This window comes from Crinia signifera, chromosome 5, assembly GCF_055691185.1.
Source record: "Crinia signifera chromosome 5, ASM5569118v1, whole genome shotgun sequence".
Lineage (NCBI taxonomy): Eukaryota > Metazoa > Chordata > Amphibia > Anura > Myobatrachidae > Crinia > Crinia signifera.
Window position 1 is genome coordinate 190,843,366 of NC_139221.1, and position 22,338 is coordinate 190,865,703.

General features: G+C 46.7%; 1 protein-coding gene across 7 annotated transcripts in view; it reads left to right on the forward strand.

Moving 5' to 3' along the window:
- The window catches only part of COL15A1 (collagen type XV alpha 1 chain), a 537,229-nt gene that overhangs the window by 247,613 nt on the left and 267,278 nt on the right, over positions 1-22,338 (forward strand). For all 7 annotated transcript variants that reach the window (XM_083188349.1, XM_083188345.1, XM_083188346.1 and 4 more), the window contains 3 exons: positions 13,197-13,223; positions 18,425-18,478; positions 21,918-22,004. In XM_083188349.1, coding sequence (XP_083044475.1) covers positions 13,197-13,223; positions 18,425-18,478; positions 21,918-22,004 — 168 coding nt within the window. The remainder of the gene's footprint in view (positions 1-13,196; positions 13,224-18,424; positions 18,479-21,917; positions 22,005-22,338) is intronic.

Below are 22,338 nucleotides of genomic sequence, written 5' to 3' on the forward strand. Positions count from 1 at the left end.
GCCCCTGGCTACCAGTACCTATCACAGTATATAATTCCAGTCTGCTGTTGCCCCTGGCTAGCAGTACCTATCGCAGTAGATAATTCCAGTCTGCTATTGCCCCTGGCTACCAGTACCTATTACAGTATATAATTCCAGTCTGCTGTTGCCACTGCCTACCTACTGCTGTATATAATCCCTGTCTGCTGGGGCCTACCTACTTACGTATATAATTGCACTCCAGTGGTGCTGTCATGTAACATAGGCACAATGGAGATCCAAAAAATGGAGGATATAGTTCTGAAGCTGCTTCCACTTGTCATGACATAGACGATGAAATGCCATCAACGTCGTCTGCCAAGGCCGATGCCCAGTGTCAAAGTAGAGGGCATGTAAAATCAAAGCCAAAGTTCGGTAAAAGGACTCTAAAAAATAAATGTAAATCGTTGGATGAGAAACGTAAACTTGCTAATATACCATTTAAGACACGGAGTGGCAAGGAACGACTAAGGCCATGGCCTACGTGCATGACTAGTGGTTTAGCTTCACATGACGATCAAAGTCCTCCTCCTCTCCCCCCCGCCCTATTGTAAATTTAAGAGTAAGTTAAGCTGTCACCAGGGGCGGATTGGCCATTGCCTCCACCGGGAAGATTCCCGGGAGGCTGATCATCGCGAGGCCGCCGAAGTACAGTCCCCTCCCCGTGTAATATAACAGCAGCTGCCTCGCTGCTGAATGCAGGCTCCTCCCACCCGCTGTCCTCCTCTTCTGATGCTGCCCCGCCTACTCCTAGCACTAGCAGCAGCCAGCGCGGCTTCATGAGCCAGGGGGCGGGGATGTCAGCGTCAGTGGTGGGCTGGAGATGTCAGCGTCAGTGGTGGGCTGGGCAGGGTGCCAGCTGCCCCCCTAGGCCAGTGCAATAGAACTGTTTGGTGCATATGTACCTGTGGCCGGGAGGCATATCAGCGTGTGCTGCCGACTGCTCTGACAGCTGACAGTGGAGAGACGCAGTGCACACAGGCATGACAGGAGCTTCAGCCTACAAAGCTGTACAGTCCCTCTTTCCCTGGGACAGCCACCAATGAGCTGTGCTCACGTAGCCTAGCCCCTCCCCACCTGTGTCCTGACCTCAGGCTCCTCCTCTTCTCTCCTCCCGGGCAGCTTCAAACCTGCTTCCTCCCTTCTCCATGATCCAGTGAATCAATTATCACGCAGGAGCTGCCTGCTGGTCTGGGTAAGTGCTTAGGTGAGGGGACATGGTTGGGCATATGCCATATAATAGTTATGTTAAAAACATGTATCAGTGCTGGGGGAATTTCCTCTTTATTTATGTGTGTGGAGTGGACTATGTGTAACTTAAGTTCATATGTGGGTGGGTCCTGTTACTTTCATTAAATGTGTGTGTGTGTGTGTGTGTGTGTGTGTGTGTGTGTGTGTGTATGTCTGCATGTGATTGTGTGGAAAAATACATGTCAGTGTTTTGTGTGTGTGTGTGTGGGGGGGGGGCTGTTGTTACAGTATCAGTATTAGCATCTGTAGCTATATATATCTGGTATAGTTACGTGTGTGTGTGTGTGTATATGTGCCATTTGTATATGTGTTTCTGATTATTGTATGTCTGTACAATCTGTACATTCCAATATATGAGTGTTTGTGTTTATATCAGGGTTGCCGACACCCGGAGCGCGGCATTAAAATGCTGCAATCCTCGGGTCTCAGAGGAGGGGGCGGAGGTAAAACGGCACAATCGCGTCATTTTAGCCCCGCCCCCTCCACGGAGATCTGTGAATTAGCTGATTTAACAACATGGGGCGGGGCTTAGTGATGTCACTCGCAAGCCCCACCCCCTGAGTGGCTGCTGAATCTCTCCTCTCCAGGCTTCTCCCGGAGAGGAGAATAAGAAAGTCGGCAACCCTGGTTTATATACGTTCCTATATATATATATATATATATATATATATATATATATTAATGTACACTATGTGTTCCTATGTACAGTATATGAGTTCAGTAGCATAGGGTGCAGATGGGTATGTAATGTAGTGGTGGGTATAGAGGGGTCAGTGATGTAGTGGTGGGTATAGACGGGTCAGTTATGTAGTGGCGGGTATAGAGAAGTCAGTAATTTAGTGGCGGGTATAGAGGGGTCAGTCATGTAGTGGGGGTTATAGAGGGGTCAGTGATGTAGTGGGGGTATAGAGGGGTCAGTGGTGTAGTGGCGGGTATAGAGGTCTCAGTGATGCAGTGGCGGATACAGAGGGGTCAGTGATGTAGTGGCGGGTACAGAGGGGTCAGTAATGTAGTGGCGGGTACAGAGGGGGGCAGTAATGTAGTGGTGGGTACAGAGGGGTCAGTAATGTAGTGGCGGGTACAGAGGGGGTCAGTAATGTAGTGGTGGGTACGTAGGGGTCAGTGATGTAGTGGCGGGTATAGAGGGGTCAGTGATGTAGTGGCGGGTACAGAGGGGTCATTGATGTAGTGGCGGGTACAGAGGGGTCAGTGATGTAGTGGCGGGTACAGAGTGGTCAGTAATTTAGTGGCGGGTATAGAGGGGTCAGTGATGAAGTGGCGGGTATAGAGGGGTCAGGGATGTAGTGACAGGTACAGAGGGGTCAGTGATGTAGTGGCGGGTACAGAGGGGTCAGTAATGTAGTGGCGGGTATAGAGGGGTCAGGGATGTAGTGGCAAGTACAGAGGGGTCAGTGATGAAGTGGCGGGTACAGAGGGGTCAGTAATGTAGTGGCGGGTACAGAGGGGGTCAGTAATGTAGTGGCGGGTACAGAGGGGTCAGTGATGTAGTGGCGGGTATAGAGGGGTCAGGGATGTAGTGGCAAGTACAGAGGGGTCAGTGATGTAGTGGCGGGTACAGAGGGGTCAGTGATGAAGTGGCGGGTACAGAGGGGTCAGTAATGTAGTGGCGGGTACAGAGGGGGTCAGTAATGTAGTGGCGGGTACAGAGGGGTCAGTGATGTAGTGGCGGGTATAGAGGGGTCAGGGATGTAGTGGCAAGTACAGAGGGGTCAGTGATGAAGTGGCGGGTATAGAGGGGTCAGTGATGTAGTGCAGGGTCTAAAAAAAGGCAGTAAAAATACTAATCCTTCATACACTAAAATTTAATTCAGAATCAAAATACAGGAAAAAGTATGCAATATGGGTTCAAATAGAAAAAGGAGGGGTAGCAAACTCAGAGGTCAGATATGCGTGAACTGTGTAATGTCGCGCACCACATACCGCAATGTTTGCAGATGAGTGACGGAGTGGACAGCCTTCCCTAGCGCCCGGACGAAAGAAGCTCAGTGTGTATGATCTGAGCGTTTTTCAGCCGAGCGATTATCACCATTATCTCGCACCATACACGCTGGGCCCAGTGTGTATGAACCTTTAGAACCGAGGCCCAGGTGCATGCATGTGTGTTTGTATCCAAACCTCTGAAAATGCAGTTTTCAGAGGTTTCACCATATTTCTCGTATGCACTAAGCTCCGGAATGTGATACATTCAAGAGCTTGGACTTGGTGGGCATTGCCAATCCAATCGGTCTCCTCCCAGTGTCCCCTGCAGGACTTTTATCTGATGCATGCGCAGAAGGTTGCAGTGTTTTGTGTACCACTTGCCAGTTTGTGACCGGCGGCATTCTAAGCTCAGTCCTGCAATACCCCACCCCCCACTGTCGCTCCACACCCACATTAAGCAAACCAACAATGTGAATCCCATTTTCCATTTCATACGCTGGTAGAAAAAGCGGGGCCACTTGCTTGTGTGTGTCCCCCAGGCTGAAAAATGCCAGCCAGCCCCTGGTCAGTGTCTACATGTGCTGAGGCTGGGGATGTCAGCAGCAGCGGTGGTCAGAGGCTCCTCAATGCACTGGGGCTGCGCCACATCAACCCACCCAGCGGTAAGATTGCCTTGTTGGTAGGAGTTGGTGCCCCCAGTAGTGGCTGGCTGTCTGGAGTTCTTTACCGGGGGAAGGAGGTAGTAGTCTGTGTGCCATGGCGCGGGGGGTGTATGGCAGCAGTGTATGTATGAATGAATGAACGAGTCAGTGCACGTATGTATGTTTGTATTTATGCATGTATGTATGAATGAGGCAGTCAGTGTGTGTATGTATATTTGAGTGAGAGTGACAGTGCATGTATGAATGAGGCTGTCCCTGCATGTATTTATGTCTGTATCAGAGCGGCAGTACATATATGCATGAATGAGAGTGGCGGTATAAGTAAGTATGTATGTATGAATCAGAGCGGCAGTGCATATATGTATCAAGGAGAGCGGCAGTACATGTATGTATGAATGAATGAGAGCATCGGTGCATATATGTATGAATGAGCATGGTAGTGTATGTATGTATGAATGAGAGAAAGTGTCAGAATGTATGTCTGTATGAGTGTCAGTGTAAGTACAGTATGTATATATGAATGAATGAAAGTGGCAGTGCATGTATATATGAATGAGAGTGGCAGTGTATGTATGAATGAGAGCAGGAGTGTATGTACAGTATGAATGATAGAGGCAGTGCATGTATGTACAGTATGAATGATAGGGGTAGTGCATGTATGTACAGTATGAATGATAGAGGCAGTGCATGTATGAATGATAGGGGCAGTGCATATATGTACAGTATGAATGATAGGGGCAGTGCATGTGTGTACAGTATGAATGATAGGGGCAGTGCATGTGTGTACAGTATGAATGATAGGGGCAGTGCATGTGTGTACAGTATGAATGATAGGGGCAGTGCATGTATTTATGTATAAGAGCAACAGTGCATGCGAATGAGAGCACCTATTAAGTGTAAGGGGGGGGGGCCATGGGGCCCAAAAAGTGCTAGTTACACCTCTGATGACAGGTGCCCCCACTGCCGCTAATGACTGGTACGGTCTGCTGCAGTGCTAAAGATAGGACACACTGCCGCCTGCATTAATAACGGGACCCGCTGCCGTCTGCGCTTGTGACAGGTACTTACTGCCATTGCTTATTAAGGAACCCCTGCTGTCGCCAGCGCTAATGACAGTGACCCACTGTCGTTGCTGCACTGATTATGGGAGCCACTGCCGTCGATGCTAATTACAGGTACTCCAGCTGCCGAAAGCATTAGTGACTGGGGTACCCAGCGTGTATTGTGAGGGGAGGTAGAGAGGTTTGGTTCAGCACATGAATACCTCTGCTGGGGTGTGGAGAGATACAGTGATGCCTGTTGCAGCTCCCCTCTCATTGGCTCCCAGGGTCTGTCATGTGCAGACTCCGACCATCGGGGATAGGGCCAGATTTGGATCCAAAATAACGTGTCTGAATCGACCCCTCTTTTCACTGGGAAGGATTAGGAGGCACAAAGTAATTTATGTAACACCTGCCTACTCTACTTCTCTACCACCCCCCTCTCCTCCTATACCCCCCTCTCTCCCCAATACCACTCCCTTCTCCTCCTACTCTACCACTCCCTTCTCCTCCTACTCTATCACCCCCTTCTCCTCCTCCTCTATCACCCCCTTCTCCTCCTCCTCTACTACCCCCTTCTCCTCCTTTACCACCCCTCCCCTCCTATACCATCCCCTCTCCCCCTATACCACCCCTCTCCTTCTCTACCACCCCCCATCTCCTCCTCTACCACCCCACGTCTTCTCCTCTAACCCCTGTTTCCTCCCCTACACCCCCTTCTCCTTATCTACCCCCTCTCCTATACAACCACCTCTCCTCCTCTACCACCTCTCCTCTACCACCTCCTCTCCTCTTTTACTACCCCCTCTCCTCCTCTAACCCCTGTCTCCTCCTCTACAACCTAGTCTCCTGCTCTAACAAGGAGATGCAGCCCTCTGCTGCCAGCACCGCAGTTCAGGAGGAGGCCAGTTGCTGTGGATGTCGGGGAGGAAGCCTTTCACCATGGATTGGAAGAAGGAGGCCCAGCGCCAGGGATCATGAGAAAAAGCCCGGCACCGCAGATAGGAGGTTGAGGCTCTGCACCAGGGGACCACAGACAAGACGCCTGGTGTGCCGGTGTGGGAGGAGGAGGCCCGGCGCTGAAGAGACGGAGAGCTGCCCGAGGTACACTCGCCACTTTGATTGAGGGGGGGGGGGAAGAATTAGGAAGCGCAAATTAATTTCTGTAACTTTCAAACACCTGCCTGCTTCTGCTCTCCCTTCTCTACCAGCCCCTCTCCCCCTATACCACCCCCTTCTCCTCCTCTTCCCCCCATCTCCCCCTCTACACCTACGTCTCCTACACCCACGTCTCCTCCTCTACCACCCCCTCTCCTCCTCTACCACCCCCATTCCTCCTCTACCACCCCCTCTCCTCCTCTACCACCCCCTCTCCTCCTCTACCACCTCCTTTGCTCCTATACAACCCTAGTCTCCTCCTTTACCACCCCCTCTAAACCCCCGTCTCCTCCTCTTTCACCCCGCCTTCTCCTCTACCACCCCCTCCCCCCTTCTAAGCCATTGTCTCCTCCTCTACCTCCTATTTCCTCCCCTACACCCCCCTCTCCTTCTCTATGCCCTCTCCTCCTATAACACCTCCTCCTCCCTTTTACCACCCCCTCTCCTCCTCTAACCCCTGTCTCCTCCTCTACAACCCCATCTCCTGCTCTACCTCCTCCTCTAACCCCAGTCTCCTGGGGGTATTGGCGTGTGTATGTGGGAATATGGGGGGGGGAGGCAGATACCTTGCACCAGCCCTGCGGCCCCTCCCTCTCCCCCCCCCTCTCTCTTCCACTAACCTCATCTCTCCCCTCCATCTCACTCTCGCCACTCTCTCTGTGCCTCACTGACTCCTCTTCCCTCTCACTATCCCCATCTCCTGTACCTCTCACCCACTCTCACTCCCATCCCTCCGTCCACCTTCCCTAGCTCCCTATGTCTCTCCCTGTAGCCACCTTTGTCTTTCTATCTCTCCCCATCACCCACTGCATCACCATCTACCTCTCCCCTGTGGAACTATCTCCCTGTTTTCCTCTCTCTCCTGTCACTCTGTTTTTCCAAGACATCACCCTCTGCCTCTCTCAATCATCTGTTCACTGTTACCCATTGTCTCTTGTCATTCCCTTTAAGGCCATGCCCTTGATTTGAGGCAACGCCAACTGTTTTGGGAACATGCGCAAATGACCCCCCTCCCTTCCTTCCCTGTTACGGTGTCTCCCTGTAATTTTGTTCTGGAGCCACCCTTGACGGGCAATGTATTGGTGGTGGCAAAGCCGCACAGGGCCCTGCTGCTTGATGCGGCCACACCTCCTCCCACCCCACCTCCTTCTCCCCATACGCTGCAGTAAATATAAGACCCAGCGCTGCTGGTTGTGGCGCCGCGTATTGTTATGTTGGCTCCGCCCATATGAGGCCACTTCCAGATATTTTCCAGGGCCACTTTTAGTCCCCAATCCGCCCCTGGCTGTCACTGACAAAAACAACTCTGCCCTCTTAAGACATTTTATCACAAATCCCCAAGGAGAGTCCAAGGGTGTCCGTGGTTGTGATGCCGGACCTTCCCATCACTGTACGGGAAGAGGTGGCTCCTTCCACCATTTGCAGTACGCCTTATGCATATGCTGGAGGGCTCACCCACAATCTATTTCCAGATTTTAATAATGAAGGTGTCAATGTTGTACACCAGGAGGAGGATATTGATGAACAGAAGTTGGCGCTGAAGAGAAAGTTGATGAGGAGGATGCTGACGTGGTTTGCTTAAATGAGGCACCAGGGGGGGAAACAGTTGTTGTTCATGGGATGAAAAAGCCCATTGTCATGCCCAGGCAGACTATCAATAAATCCACCTCTTCGGTCTGGAATTTTTTTAATCCAAATCCGCACAACAAATGTATTGCAATAAGTAGATTATGTAAAGCTTCAATAAGCAGTGGCAAGAAAGGAAGAAAGCTTCCAAGGAAAAATTTCAAGGAAATTTCAGGCGCTTGACAGAAGTTGTATTTCTTTGGTTTAGCTGCTGCTCAACAGGGCGGATAGTCAGTCCCCACCGAAAACACAAACACCAATCATGCACAGGGCATGAGAGCAGCGCTAAAAAAGGAAAACTACGCAAATGTTTGGTACAATGTATAAAGTTTTACTCAATAAAATCAAATATAAGAACAATCACAATATATATATAAAAACGTGTACTGACTGACATTGATTAAATGGGTTCTTCACATCACAGGAACATGAACACACTGTGGATTGGGCCCAATTTGGGATAAGGTGTGTGTGTGTGTGTGGGGGGGGGGTGAGTAGAAAGTCACAGGTAAGTGCACTTTACCAATTAGTTTGAGATCTTGATGTCCAATTGTTTCCACTTATCTGATGGTAAATTCCTCACAATTGGGTACGGCACTTGGTCAGCCGTTGGAGGAGAAGAGGCTTCCGCTTATATTTGTAACCCCTCGTCTGGGTGGTCTTGGAAAGGAATTGAACACCAAGGGGGTCCAAGAAGCAGTGTCCGCCAGTGATCTTCGAAAGCAAGTGGAAATGGTGGTATATGGACACATAAACGATGTCTCCCAATTGGTGGCTGGCTGTAATTTTGTCACCAGCATGACTGACTCCTCTTCTATCCGGGATTCCTCCAGAGGATCCTTCAGCGCTACGCCTACTACTGCCTCTGCTGCTGTTGCTGCTGGGAGTCAGTCATCATCCCAGAGGGGAAGTCGTAAGACCACTACATCTTTCGCTAAGCAATTGACCATTCAACAGTCATTTGCCATGAGGACAAAATATGACAGCAGTCATCCTATGGCAAAGTCGATAACTTTGGCCCTGACAGCTATGTTGGTGTTAGACGTGCGTCCGGTGTCCGCCATCAGTGGAGTGGAATTTAGATGGTTGATGGAGGTATTGTGTCCCCGGTACCACTCCCGTCTAGATTCCACTTCACTAGGCAGGAGATACCCGGGATGTACAGGGACGTCAGAAAAAGTGTCCTCAGTGCCCTGAAAAATGCAGCTGTACCCACTGTCCACTTAACCACAGACATGTGGACAAGTGGATCCGGGCAAACTAAGGACTATATGACCGTAAGCCCACTGGGTAGATGCATCGCCTTCCGCAGCAGCAGCAGCAGCATCTCCTGCACGCCAGCTCCTTCGAAGGCAGGCTACACTGTGTATCACCGGTTTCAGTAAGAGGCACAACACTGACAACCTATTAGAGAAACTGAGGGAAATCATCTTGCAGTGGCTTACCCCACTTAGACTCTCCTGGGGATTTGTGGTGTCGGACATCGCCAGTAACATTGTGCGTTACACATGGGCATGGGGAGTCAAGGGGCACAATCTCGACAGCCGTACCCCTGACATTGAATACCCCCCATAAAGTTGGTTATGCTGTACATAACTATACATATACATAAGATTGCTTGGTCTTCTGGAGAATATACTTACATGGAGCAGCTCTCATGCAGCTCCAGCATTTGCCAGATCCCCTCCACTGGCAATCACTGGTGGAGAGGCACTCCATCTGACTGGGATGCACATACATCTTACGCATCCCAGTCACTCGGCAGTGGGGAGCAGAAACCCTGCCCATCTCTGCTTCAATGAGACAGGAGGGTTAAGGGGGGTGCGGGAAGCATACTTGCCTACTTTTGAAAACTAGTTTCAGGGAGATTATAGTTGGTAGTAGAATTTTGCACAGCGCCCCATTGAGGGGGCATGTCATGCTCCACCCAAAGGGCATGTTTAGTTCCATATATGGAGAGATTGTGAACGTGGCACCTAGAAGCATGGGTGTGCACCGCTACAACTGAGAGGAATCTTTTAAAATTATTTATATCCAAATGTAGATGAGCCCCAAAGCAGTTAGTAAGAGATACTTTACTTGCTAAAGTGCTGGGAAATGGCGCTGATGATTCAATGTAAATGTATCTATCTCTCATTCCTTTTTTCCCTAAAAATGTAACAGTATAATGTGGGCCAGGGGAAATGAGGGAGTGTAATGTGGGCCAGGGGAAATGAGGGAGATTGCTAGACTTATGAGGGAGAGAGGGAGATTGCTGTTATTTCAGGGAGGCTCCTGCAGAATGCAGGAGAGTAGGCAGCTATGGCGGGCAGGTGGCGGGAACCGGCGGTGGAGGCGCCAGAGAGCTCCTTTTGGAATGGGGGCAAGTGTCTCGTGCACATGCGCCCCATTCCGGGGGCTGGCAGAGGCTGGTGCCTGGCGATTCTATTGCTAGCCCCCGGCTGAATGAGTCAGGCTCCATCTGTACATAGCAGCTAGCTTAAAATGAGTAGTTGCTCCATTTAACCATTAAAAATCCAATTTTATATTTACCAATACAGTATATGTAAAGTGACTGCAAGCCCAGACCCCGTTCTCACTGCAAGACAAATTCCCGGATGAAGAAGTTCTACCCGGTATTTTGCCTTTTAACACGTGTTTTTATGCTGTGAGAACAGGTCAACCCGTGTCTGCATGCCCGGATCTCAAACACGGGTAAAAAGAAGGGTTTTACCCCTGTATAAGATCCGGGTATGCGACCCGTTCACACTGCAGAAAAACCTGTGTTAAAAGGCAAATTCCCGGGTCGACATGATAGATTCGGGAATTTGTTTGCAGTGAGAACAGGGTATAAATGAAAAAAATGTGGAATTGGTTAATGAATAAATACCAACTGCAGTGTTTGTGATTAAGTAAAAATCCTTATAGTTATTTAAATAGATCACTTTCTATGGTTCTGTTGATATTTTCTGAGCTTAAGATTATGGTTATTTATTGCTTTAAGTATTTGCTATGTAGTGTTAAAATATTAAGATGGTTCAATAAGTAAGGTAACAAAATGTGTGTACTGCTCTATTTCATTCTAATTTCCCACCAGCAAAGCAGGTAGACTACTGCTTCCCTCACACCCATTAGAATGCGTCTCATTATAATCATACTGTCCCAACATCAGTTGTAAGATGTGGGAGCTGCAGAAACATAGATCACACTACACATCTCATTGTTTGACCGATTTCTGCATGTCACAGAGGCATCACTAGGGGGGTGCGGTCCACACCCTGGTGTCACCTTTTAGTGGATGATACCAAACAGAGCTACACTCCCACCGGCACCCCCGCGTCCATGGTCCATGCATCCCCGCCAGCAAATAGCAGCATATGAGAAGCACTGGTGGTATAATCAATCTACTTATATATTAATATAGTGCTTTTTTCCCCCCTATTGATCATTTCTTTCAATTGGATCCGGCGGCCATCTTTAAGGAGTTATTGTCTAAAAAATCTGAAGGTGGCTATTTTTTGATAGACCAATTCATATTAAGCTTAACCCTTTGAGTGCTAAGGTCATTTGTCAAAATAGGTGGAAAAATTGCCAAGCAAACCTTTTTATCCTCAAAATATCCATAAAAAATTGTCGCTCACAGCAACTATTCTTTTTTGAGTGCAATACTTAACTAAACATCAATTAATTGACTTGGCTTTATTTGTATTTATTTATACTAACAGAACAGTCGCTGTTAGTGATGCTGGCATTTTGAGCGGGAGGGCTATGCTCGGCATACATCCCCATACTGTATCCCTGGGTCAGAATTTGTGACTACGTAGAATATTAACAGAACTGCTGGTTGGCAGAGACTATCTACCACAGAGGAGCCCATCCTTACGGAGCTGAGCTCGGCCTACATTTTTCCTCTTTGGGCTTGATTCTGGTTCACTCGAAAAGCAAATTCTCTCTCTGCTGGACAAAACCATGTGCGCTGCAGGTGGGGCAGGTGTAACATGTGCAGAGAGAGAGTTACTGTAGATTTGGGTGGGGTTTGTACTTCAAACTGATATCTACAGTATATTGCAGTGTAAATATAAGCAGACAGTATTTACCCTGCACAGGAACAATATAACTCACCCAAATCTAACTCTCTCTACACATGTTACATCTGCCACACCTGCAGTGCACATGGTTTTGTCCATTAGAGAGAGAATTTGATTTTTGAGTGAACCAGAATCAGGCCTTTTTTCCATGGCGCTGAATGTGCCATTACATAGCAGTCTTCAGAAATGCAGATGGGATGAGGTTACTGCCAGACTTACAGCAGCATTTACATTAAACACAGTTCATTTTTATACAATAATATTGCGTACACTGGGGCAGATGTATTAAGCCTGGAGAAGAGATAAAGTGGAGATATAGTGAAAGGAGATAAAGCACCAGCTAATCAACTCCCAACTGTCATTTGCAAACATAGCTCATTGGCTGGTGCTTTACCTCCTTTCTCTTTAACTCCAGTTTATCTCTTCTCCAGGCTTAATACATCTGCTCCAATGTAAGAAATCACCCTGAGCGTAGCCTCCAGCACCAACTGCATTTACCAGAATTTTGTAATTACTAAAGACTTCAGGGGGCCCGTGTGGCCAGGCTCAGCATTGCCGCCATCCGCAGGTTTCTGGTGGATGGTGATCTGGCAGCAGGGGACATGACATGGACGCACAAGCCTCTCACATGGATGCGCGAGCATCTCACAAGGTCGCGCTTCCATTGCCGCAGATGGGGTGCACAAGCACCCGACGTGTGCATGCCCCATTCTGGTTGACGGTGCAGTGTGGCAGGCGGTTGACGGCACGATGAGAGAGAGAAAAAGGCTCCATCTGTACAGTATATTTATGCTTTGCTTCTACTTTACTTGTTTAAATTGAATTTACAGTAGCTCCATAAGGGTGGGCTCCCTCATGGCCGATAATGTCAATCCACCACCATTTTGTACATACTGTACACTACAGTATGCTATGTAGTTGCATATACAGCCACAGAGAGTCGGTGGGGAAATATGCAAAACATAGTTCAATAAGGGTGGCCTAAGCTCCACATACTTTTCCCCACCAAGTCCCAGATTGAGGGACCACATAGCAGATTAACAAAAAGGCAGCTGGTAGAGACTATTACCTACTTTACATCGGCATTGAATACAGTTTATTTTTATTCAATACTATGTGTACAGTACCTCTGCAACTGCCCCATTGCCCTGTTGTTAATCTGGCTCTAATATTAACTACTGTATATGATAATTATTTTCCAGCATCTTTAATTCTAGTTTAACTATTTTATTTCATTTCAGAGTTTTGTTTGCTCCCTAAACACTGGTAACCTCTATCAACCAGACATCAACTATGGGTGAGCGACCAGTGAGGTCGCACACATAGTTTATTTACTATAGATTTATTTTTTAAATATTCTACTTTGGGAGAAGTTGTATTCGAATATATAGTTAGTAAAAGCATTTAATTTTTTTATTATTATTATATTCCAGGGAGCCCCAGGGAAAGATGGAGTTCCGGTAAGTTTTTTTTTTTTTTTTTGCCTTCTTTCTCATTCCTTTCCAGCCAGACTGGCCATCTGGCACTTCTGGCAAATGCCAAAAGTGCCAATGGCCTTTTGGGATAGTCCATCCTAAAAACATCAGCCAAGCAGCTCTGCATCCCAGAACTCTGCTCGGCCACCTAGCAACAGAGAGATGGGAGTGTGCCGCATGGCCAGGCTACTATAATTCATGACACCCCCTGACTCACCCCATAAACCACAGAATGGGGCAACATAATCCTGTGTGCTGTGGCAATAACAACACTTGGTGAGGCTACACCCCCTTCATGTACACATGTGTCTTTGGGATGTGTAAATAGTATAATGCTAGTTCTGATTTAGAACCCCATTCTCCTTGGCAACTTCTATAATCTGATATACAGTAGAGCAAAAAAGTATTTGGACAGCCCCCGATTGTGCAAGTTGACCCACTTAAAAAGATGAGAGAGGTCTGTAATTTCCATCTTAGGTACACTTCAACTGTGAGAGACAAAATGTGAAAAAAAAAAAAAAATCACATTGTATGATTTTTAAACAATTTATTTGTATATTCTTGCGGAAAATAAATATTTGGATGCCTACCAACTAGCAAGATTTCTGGCTCTCACAGACCTGTTACTTCTTCTTTAAGAAACTCTTCTATCCTCCACTCATTACCTGTATTAATGGCACCTGTTTGATCTGTATAAAAGACACCTGTCCACACCCTCAAAAGTCAGACTACAACCTCTCCGCCATGGCCAAGACCAGAGAGGGACAGCTAAGAACACCAGGGACAAAATTGCAGAGCTGCACAAGGCTGGGATAAGCTACTCGACAATATGGTGCAATTATTGCTCCATGCAAGATCTCACCTTGTGGGGTATCAATGATCTTGAGAACAGTGAGAAATCAGCACAGAACTACATGGGGGGACCTGGTCAATGACCTCAAGAGATCTGGTATCAAAGTCACAAAGGTTGCCATTAGTAACACACTACATTGTCATGGATTCAAATCATGTAGTGCCCAAAGGCATAAGGCTGGGATAAGCTACTCGACAATATGGTGCAATTATTTAAAAAATTTAAGAAATACAGATTTACTGACAATTGACCTGGGGCTCCATGCAAGATCTCACCTTGTGGGGTATCAATGATCTTGAGAACAGTGAGAAATCAGCACAGAACTACATGGGGGGACCTGGTCAATGACCTCAAGAGAGCTGGTATCAAAGTCACAAAGGTTGCCATTAGTAACACACTACGTTGTCATGGATTCAAATCATGTAGCGCCCAAAAGGTCCCCCTGCTTAAGCCAGCACATGTCCAGGCCCATCTAAAGTTTGCCAGTGACCATCTGGATGATGGGAGAATGTCATGTGGTCAGATGAGAACAAAATATAAGTTTTTGGTATAAACTTCCCTCGGTATGTTTTGAGGGAGAAGAATGATGAGTGGCATCTAGGGATGCCAATCCCGGGGCTATTTTTCAATCCCGGGATTCGGGATTGAAAATTGCCGGTACTTGTTTCCTATCTGGGCGCCCATCGCGGGCATCGCGGGTACATCGCATGTCATTATAATGACATGCGATGCGACCGACGCGATGCCCGCGATTTTCCCATAGAGAACAATGTTAAATGCCTCAATTTACCCGCGATGACCGCGATTTACCATAGGAAACAATGTTAAATGGATCAATTTGCAAAAATTATCATAGGGAACAATGGGAAATGGGGCAAAAACACCCCTGAACATAAAAATGTCCCCCCAAAAGTAGTTGACGCCACCCCGCCATCAACGTGAACCCGAAGCGTGGCGAGCGCAGCGAGCCCGCGAGGGGCGGCGGTACGCGTCCTCCGACCTTTTTATGCCCTACTATCCACTAGGGCGTGGAGTGAGAATAGAATAGTGTGGCGAGCGCAGCGAGCCACCGAGCCCGAAGCGCGGCGAGCGCAGCGAGCCCCGCGAGGGGACGCGGATACCTTCACAGTTATACGCGTCCCCTCGCGGGCTCCCAGGTGTCCATGGCGACGCGGACACCTGGGAAGCCTGCGAAGGGACGCGTTTACCTGTGAAGGTATCCGCGTCCCCTCGCGGGGCTCGCTGCGCTCGCCACGCTTCGGGCTCGGTGGCTCGCTGCGCTCGCCACACTATTCTATTCTCACTCCACGCCCTAGTGGATAGTAGGGCATGAAAAGGTCGGAAGACGCGTACCGCCGCCCCTCGCGGGCTCGATGCGCTCGCCACACTTCGGGTTCACGTTGATGGCGGGGTGGCGTCAACTACTTTTGGGGGGACATTTTTATGTTCAGGGGTGTTTTTGCCCCATTTCCCATTGTTCCCTATGATAATTTGGGGAAATTGATCTATTTAACATTGTTTCCTATGGTAAATCGCGGTCATCGCGGGTAAATTGAGGCATTTAACATTGTTCTCTATGGGAAAATCGCGGGCATCGCGTCTGGCACATCGCACCCGATTTTTTATCGGCCGCGATGGCCCCGATTTTACCCCCGATGCCCGCGATTAAAATCGTGGGCGCCCAGATAGGAAACAAGTACCAAAATGCCTAATCCCGGGATTCCCGTGATACCCGAGATTGAATTTGTCAATAGAATGACAAACTTTAGTCCCCCCCAAAACCCAGTCTAACTCACCCGGCCATTGCTGCGGGAGCCGGGCAGTGATGTTCAGAGGCCGGCTTTTCATTGGGGGCCATGCGCGGGTGGTCTGGAGGCCTGCAGATGTGCGGGAGCCAGGCAGCGGTGGACTGGAGGCGGACTTGATGTAGCCGGGCGGCAGTGAAGGCGGCACGGGTACCGGGCGGTGGGCGGGCACGGAGCCGCAGACAGGCTGCGCAGCGTGACCTCTGACCTCGGCAGAGCAGCGCGCCGGGGTTTGGGAGAAGCCGGGCAGCGTCTGAGCTGGTCTTAGCGCTGCCCGACATTAGATTTGCGCATGCGCAGGACAATCCTGGCATTTTTAGGGCCAAATCCCGGGATCCCGCCGATCCTGATCCCGGGATTGGCCACCCTAGTGGCATCCCAAAAACACATGCCCACTGTGAAGTATGGGGTGGAGACTTCATGCTTTGGGTCTGCTTTACTGCAAAGGGACAGGACGACTGATCCATATTAATCCATATTAAGGAGAGGATGAATGGGGCCATGTATCGTCAGATATTGGCCAAAAATGTTCTTCCCTCAGTAAAGCATTGAAGATGGAATGTGGCTAGGTCTTCCAGCATGACAATGACTCCAAACACACCACCCGGGCAACTAAGGCTCCATAAGAAGTATCTCAAGGTCCTGAAATGGACTAACCAGTCTCCAAACCTCAACCAAATCAAAATTCTGTGGAAGGAGTTGAAAGTCCTTGTTGCCCAGCAACAGCCCCAAAACATGACAGATCTAGAGAAGATCTGCATGGAAGAGTGTAAAATACCTGCTACAGTGTGCAAACCTGGTCAAGAACTAAAGGAATCATTTGACCTCTGTAATTGCCAACCAAGGTTATATTAAAAAGTATTGAGTTTAACTTTTTGAATGTCCAAATATTTATTTTCTGCAAATAACAAAACAAATAGATTGTTTAAAAATCATACAATGTGATTTCCTTTTTTTTTCCTCCACATTTTGTCTCTCACAGTTGAAGACCTCTCATCTTTTTAAGTGGGTCAACTTGCACAGTCGGTGGCTGCCCAAATACTTTTTTGCCCAACTGTACATCTGCTAATTCAACTTTTAATGCCACTATAAAATACTGTATTAAACAATTTTTATCCATGTTGTAGTGAATACAATAAACAAGAACTACAGTATAGTACGAATACATTTTGTAAATAAAACCCACAAGGGATTATCTCTCTGATTATATTATCCTCTATTATAAGCATTTCAGAAAATCTACCCAATTAAATGTTTAGTGTTATAACTTAAACTTATTACTGAAATCAGTACTGGTCCTATCAGATATAGGTGATTATCCCGTTACCTGCAAAGAAACATGAGAAGTGGAAAAAAATGAAAGTTCTTTTTTTTGCTGACATCTGATATTGCACGAAAACACACAGATTCAGTGAAACACAGATTCAGTTTGTTTTCATTGGCCGCAGCCCCATTTTCATTTAAAAAACATGCTGCTTTCATGGATTTAAGGTCGGATTCTGGTTCACTTGCAAAGCACATTTGGTTTACTAATGAACAAAACCATGTGCACTGCAGGGGGCAGATGTAACATGTGCAGAGAGAGATTTGGGTGGGGTTTGTACTTCAAACTGATATCTATATTGCAGTGTAAAAATTTAGCAGCCAGTAATTAACCTGCACAGAAACAAAATAACTCAGCAAAATCTGATTCTCTGTATGATTTATGACACTGCACATATTGGGCCTAATTCAGATTTATTTGGAACGGGGCAAATTCGGACATGTTCCGATGTTTGGGGGTCTGCACATGCACAAGCAGGTATTTGCATGTGCAGACCCAGCAACGATTGGCCTTGGCGAGTTCCTTGCTGGGAGGGAGGACCAGGGGCAGACAGGCCTGGTGAAGTCTCTGGACTAGGGTTACCACCTCATCCCTTTAATTCTGGCAGGAGCCTGGGGCTGGTTGTTAAAAATCGGGGAACCCCTATTTGTCGGGTTCCCTGATTTTTAATTACCGGCCCCGGCTTTGTCAGCCTGGTGCTGGTTATGGCTGTGGGGGGGACCCCACGCCGTTTATTTTATTTTTTATTTTATTTTTCTATTTTTTTACACCAAAGCCTGCACGGATCTGACTGATCCGTGCAGGCTTAAAGCAAATATGACAGGGAAAGCAAGGTGTATTTTCCTGTCGTATTTGCATGGGTGTTTTACACCACTTAGCAGCCGTATTATCCATACGGCTGCTTAGTAAATCAGGAATCACCATTCTTTTGAATGGTGATTTCTGTCGTATCCTATCGATGGTGTAGGACATTCGTATTTGTAAAAACAAATACGAATGTTCCATCTTTAGGAATACGAATTGTTGTATTTTTGGGATTGTAAATCCCGAAAATACAAATTCGTAAAAAAAAGGTTTATTTCTGCCTACGAATACACCTTTTTTCTATGAATCCATTTTGGTAAATGTCCCCTGATATGTCTAGTGGTTAAATGTTGTAAAGCCATACCTTATAACATTTGAATGCTATTTAATTTTGTTTTAGGGTGACAAGGGTGTCCCAGGAATGCAAGGCACCCCAGGAGCTAAAGGAGAAAAGGTATGATTACTCACTAAAATGTAAGAATTTGTTACTAGAATGCATACTGTACAGATGGAGCGCCTCTCAGCCAGCGCCGGAGCTCACCAGAATGCCCCTGCTGGCAATCGCCATCCGAGGGGCACTCCATCAAACTGGGATGCGAGAGCGTCTCACACGCACGTGTGTCCCAGTTTCCGGGTGATGCCAACCCTCTCCGTCTCCACTTCAGGGAGAAGGGCAAGGTTAGGAGGGGTGCTGGGAGGCGGCGGCCATCGACGGGGACCGGCGGGAAAGCAGCGGGGACCTCCATCAGACGGGACAAGCAAGAGTCTCATGCGCACGCATCACCTTCCGTCGGCTGGCGGGGCTGGTGGTTGGTGATCCGACTAACAGACCCCCGCTGAATGAGCACGGCTCCATCAGTAGGTTCAGAAGATAATCATTCTTTGTGGAAAACTCTTATATCAATTAAATAATGCAATATTAAAACATAACTTTATGTGTACATTAAAATATTGGTTCAACGTGTATAAAATTGTATTGCATCAATGTTGAGATAATCATCCTTATAAATGTCATTGAAATACCAGAATTTTACCCTCTTTCTTTAATTATTGTACAGTTATATGGTTCTGCATCAGAAACTATTAAGTCTACTCAAAGTGAATCTAACGTCCCCCATACACTGGGCGATTCATATGCAATTTGGAATTTTTCCTGCATTTGTGGTGATCACAAATGCAGGTAAAGAAGACAAATTGCAGGTGACTGATATCGGGTCCGATGTGATGTGTGTTCCTAGAATAGCAGGTAGTTAAACATAATATATGGGTGCACTGTGTGTCCCCCTTGATCCAAAGGACTGTGTACACACACACACTGCACCCAATACAAAAATGTCTATGCTTAATGAAAGTCTTCCAATACTTCCATCAATAAAATATATCCTGCAGCTTGTATCCCTAAGTCATGATTTATACTTGTATCAAGGAATTCGACAACCATGCTTACTAACAGGTGGCTCTCTTCTAGATGTACATCATGGATTTTTCTTAGGACATCTGTATCCCGTTTGTAAGGAGGGAGTTTGAATGCACAATGTATAAGATGGATATCTAAAAAGCCTTCTCCAATAGTCTACCATTTATAGACACGCTAGATCTTCCTGGCGGTTTGGTGGTGTGTGCCATAAGGGGGCATACACATAGGGCGATTTTAGCCCATTTTCTTAGCGGTCTGTCTTGATTGCTTAGAAATTAAGGGGGTCATTCAGAACCGTTTGCTGACCTGCATATTTGCAACCCGAGCAATTATCGAACGACCGTGCATGGTACGCAGTGTAGATGTACTGAAAGCAGTGAGCGAAAGCTAGCCTTCACTCGCTGCTCACAGGGTGATTGACACACTGCAGGCTTGCCACTGGCGTTTTCTGTGAATACCCCAGAATACGCAGGCTTACCTTTCGAATCGCCAAATGACTTCTGCCTCACTCCACGCTGCAAGCAGGGAAAATCATTTGATAGTGAATGATTTTCCCCCTGTGTGCAAGGCTGCGTATGTGTTCACAGCTGTGCACAGGGACAGGGGAATGCGGAGAGTGCGCGTTTGACTGGTTGGCAGCTACATGCTCGCTGGTCCTAAGCTCAGTGTGTATGCCCCCTTAGGCCATGGAGATGCGTGATCCTGCACGTCGCCATCACCCACTCAGATCTTGAGCGCATGCATGACCATCAAGAAACTGAAGTTAGCACAGATCGCTCAGCACACATCGCTCTATATAGTGTGTATAAGGCAATGCGAACATAGTGCATAGTGAATTACATCTCTTAGAACATGAACAGTGTGTACGGGTCTTTAAGTAACATATAGAACATTGGTGTTTTGGGGTGTAAAGATTGGGGACTGTGTGTATGGGGCTTAACACCCCCCCCCCCCCCCCCCCCCAAAAAAAAAAATTGTCTCTAGTTCTTGAGAAAATTGACACCCTCCTATGTTTGCCATAACATGTGCATATGGAAATCTACTGGAATGTTCTAAAATGTTAGATACACAAATATTCTAAATGTTCACTCTACAGTCATTCTAGAATATTCCCACTCTATGGGCAGTATTCAATGAGAAAAGTTCTCCGTGTTTTGTGGAGAATTTGTGCTTTGTTCGCCTTGGACGGAGCATTTTGCTCTCCAAAAGCGAGCAACCCTATTCAATGTGAAATTCTCTCCGTCTTTCTAAGTGATTTTCTCAGTGTCTCTCCGTGTAGCAATTCTCCATCTTTTGATGGGGAGCTGGAATGTGAACTTTTAAACTAAAAAAATCTGTTTTTTTTTTCTGTGAAGGGGCATGTATATATTTAATTTAAATTTTTTTTTTTTTTTTTTTTTACACAGTGCAGCCAGCAAGGGGCCGGAGCGCTCGAGCCGCTCATTACATATTCATATATTCACTGCACCCGATCGTTAATATGCACGATCGGGTGCAGTGAATACTGGGTCCCCCGCTGGCTATAGGGGGGGGCAGCCTGTGCTGCCTGGGTCTCGGAGAGCCCCCCTCATCTCCACATTCCTCTGGAGCAGCCAGGGAGACTATAATCTCTCTGGCTGCTCCATCCCCCGGCTCCCTGAAAGCTCCCTGCCGTGGACGCTCGTCCGCTGCAGGGGTTAAGACTCGCCGCGAGTGGCGGCGAGTCTTAACCACATTGAATAGAGGGAGCAGGAGTGGCAGCGAGCCCTCTGGAACACGGAGAGTGCTTGGAGAGCGAAATAAAACGCTCTCCATGCACGGAGAACTTTGTCATTGAATACTGCCCTATATAAGTAATCATCCACTGTAATTTGAGTTTGCAGTTAATCGGTTTACATTGTCCATTGTGTTTTACTTGTCCATGTATCTCAAATATTAGAGCCAATGTAGCAAAACTGATGTCATATTCGGATTCAGCACTAGAAAGGTACCCCAACAGAGCTTTAATAGGGTTAGCAATAAAATGAGTGCTGATAAGTGTTATTTCAATTATGTTCAACCACACCAAGTTACAAGTAAAACACATTAAAATAAGTTTCAAAATCTATGAATTTACATTAGATAATTGATGTTTTATTTATAAAGATTATGATTTTGAACAGGGTGAAAAACGATTTGCTGTGCATGATTAAATAATAACATGATTGAAGTACTTAATTTTCAGGCTGATTTTTTGGGGGGGATAACATTTTTCACCTAAATTTATTATTCATTAATTTGTTCATCAACATCAAATATATATGACCAAATTTATGACTACTCAATTATTATTTAGCAATTTTATAAAAAATACCAGATGAAATAATTGAATTGGGACAAAAGTGAGCATCTTCATGTGATGTGATGAAAAACATAAATAATATGTATATTGTAATTCACTTCAGTACATTGATTAATTTACTGTTATTATGTATTTCAATGCATTTTCCTGTTATAGGGTGATCCCGGTATTGGACTGCAAGGACCTCCTGGTCTTCCAGGGCAGCCTGGCCCGCCAGGCCCCGCCATCCCACAAAAAACTATTGTGAGTATACGAGTCTTTGGTTTTTACAATAGCACTTACCTTTGACCACTGTGGTTTGATTTTACAAAAACAAATAAAATGTATTACAGTAAATTGTAAGATATATATAATACATGGAGTTTAAAATGTCCCTCTTCAGTGACTGTGTTGTAAGAAAGTGTCTCTGCAGAAAATGTGACAACATAATTGTTTTTAAACACTTTATTGTTTTCAAACACTTTATTTACATGAAAGTATTTTTTTGCAGCAGGGTCTCTGATGGCTCTGGGTTTCCCCCACTGGTTTTGTATTTTCTGGTCACCCATGAGACAGCACTCACTGCAAAGGGACTTTC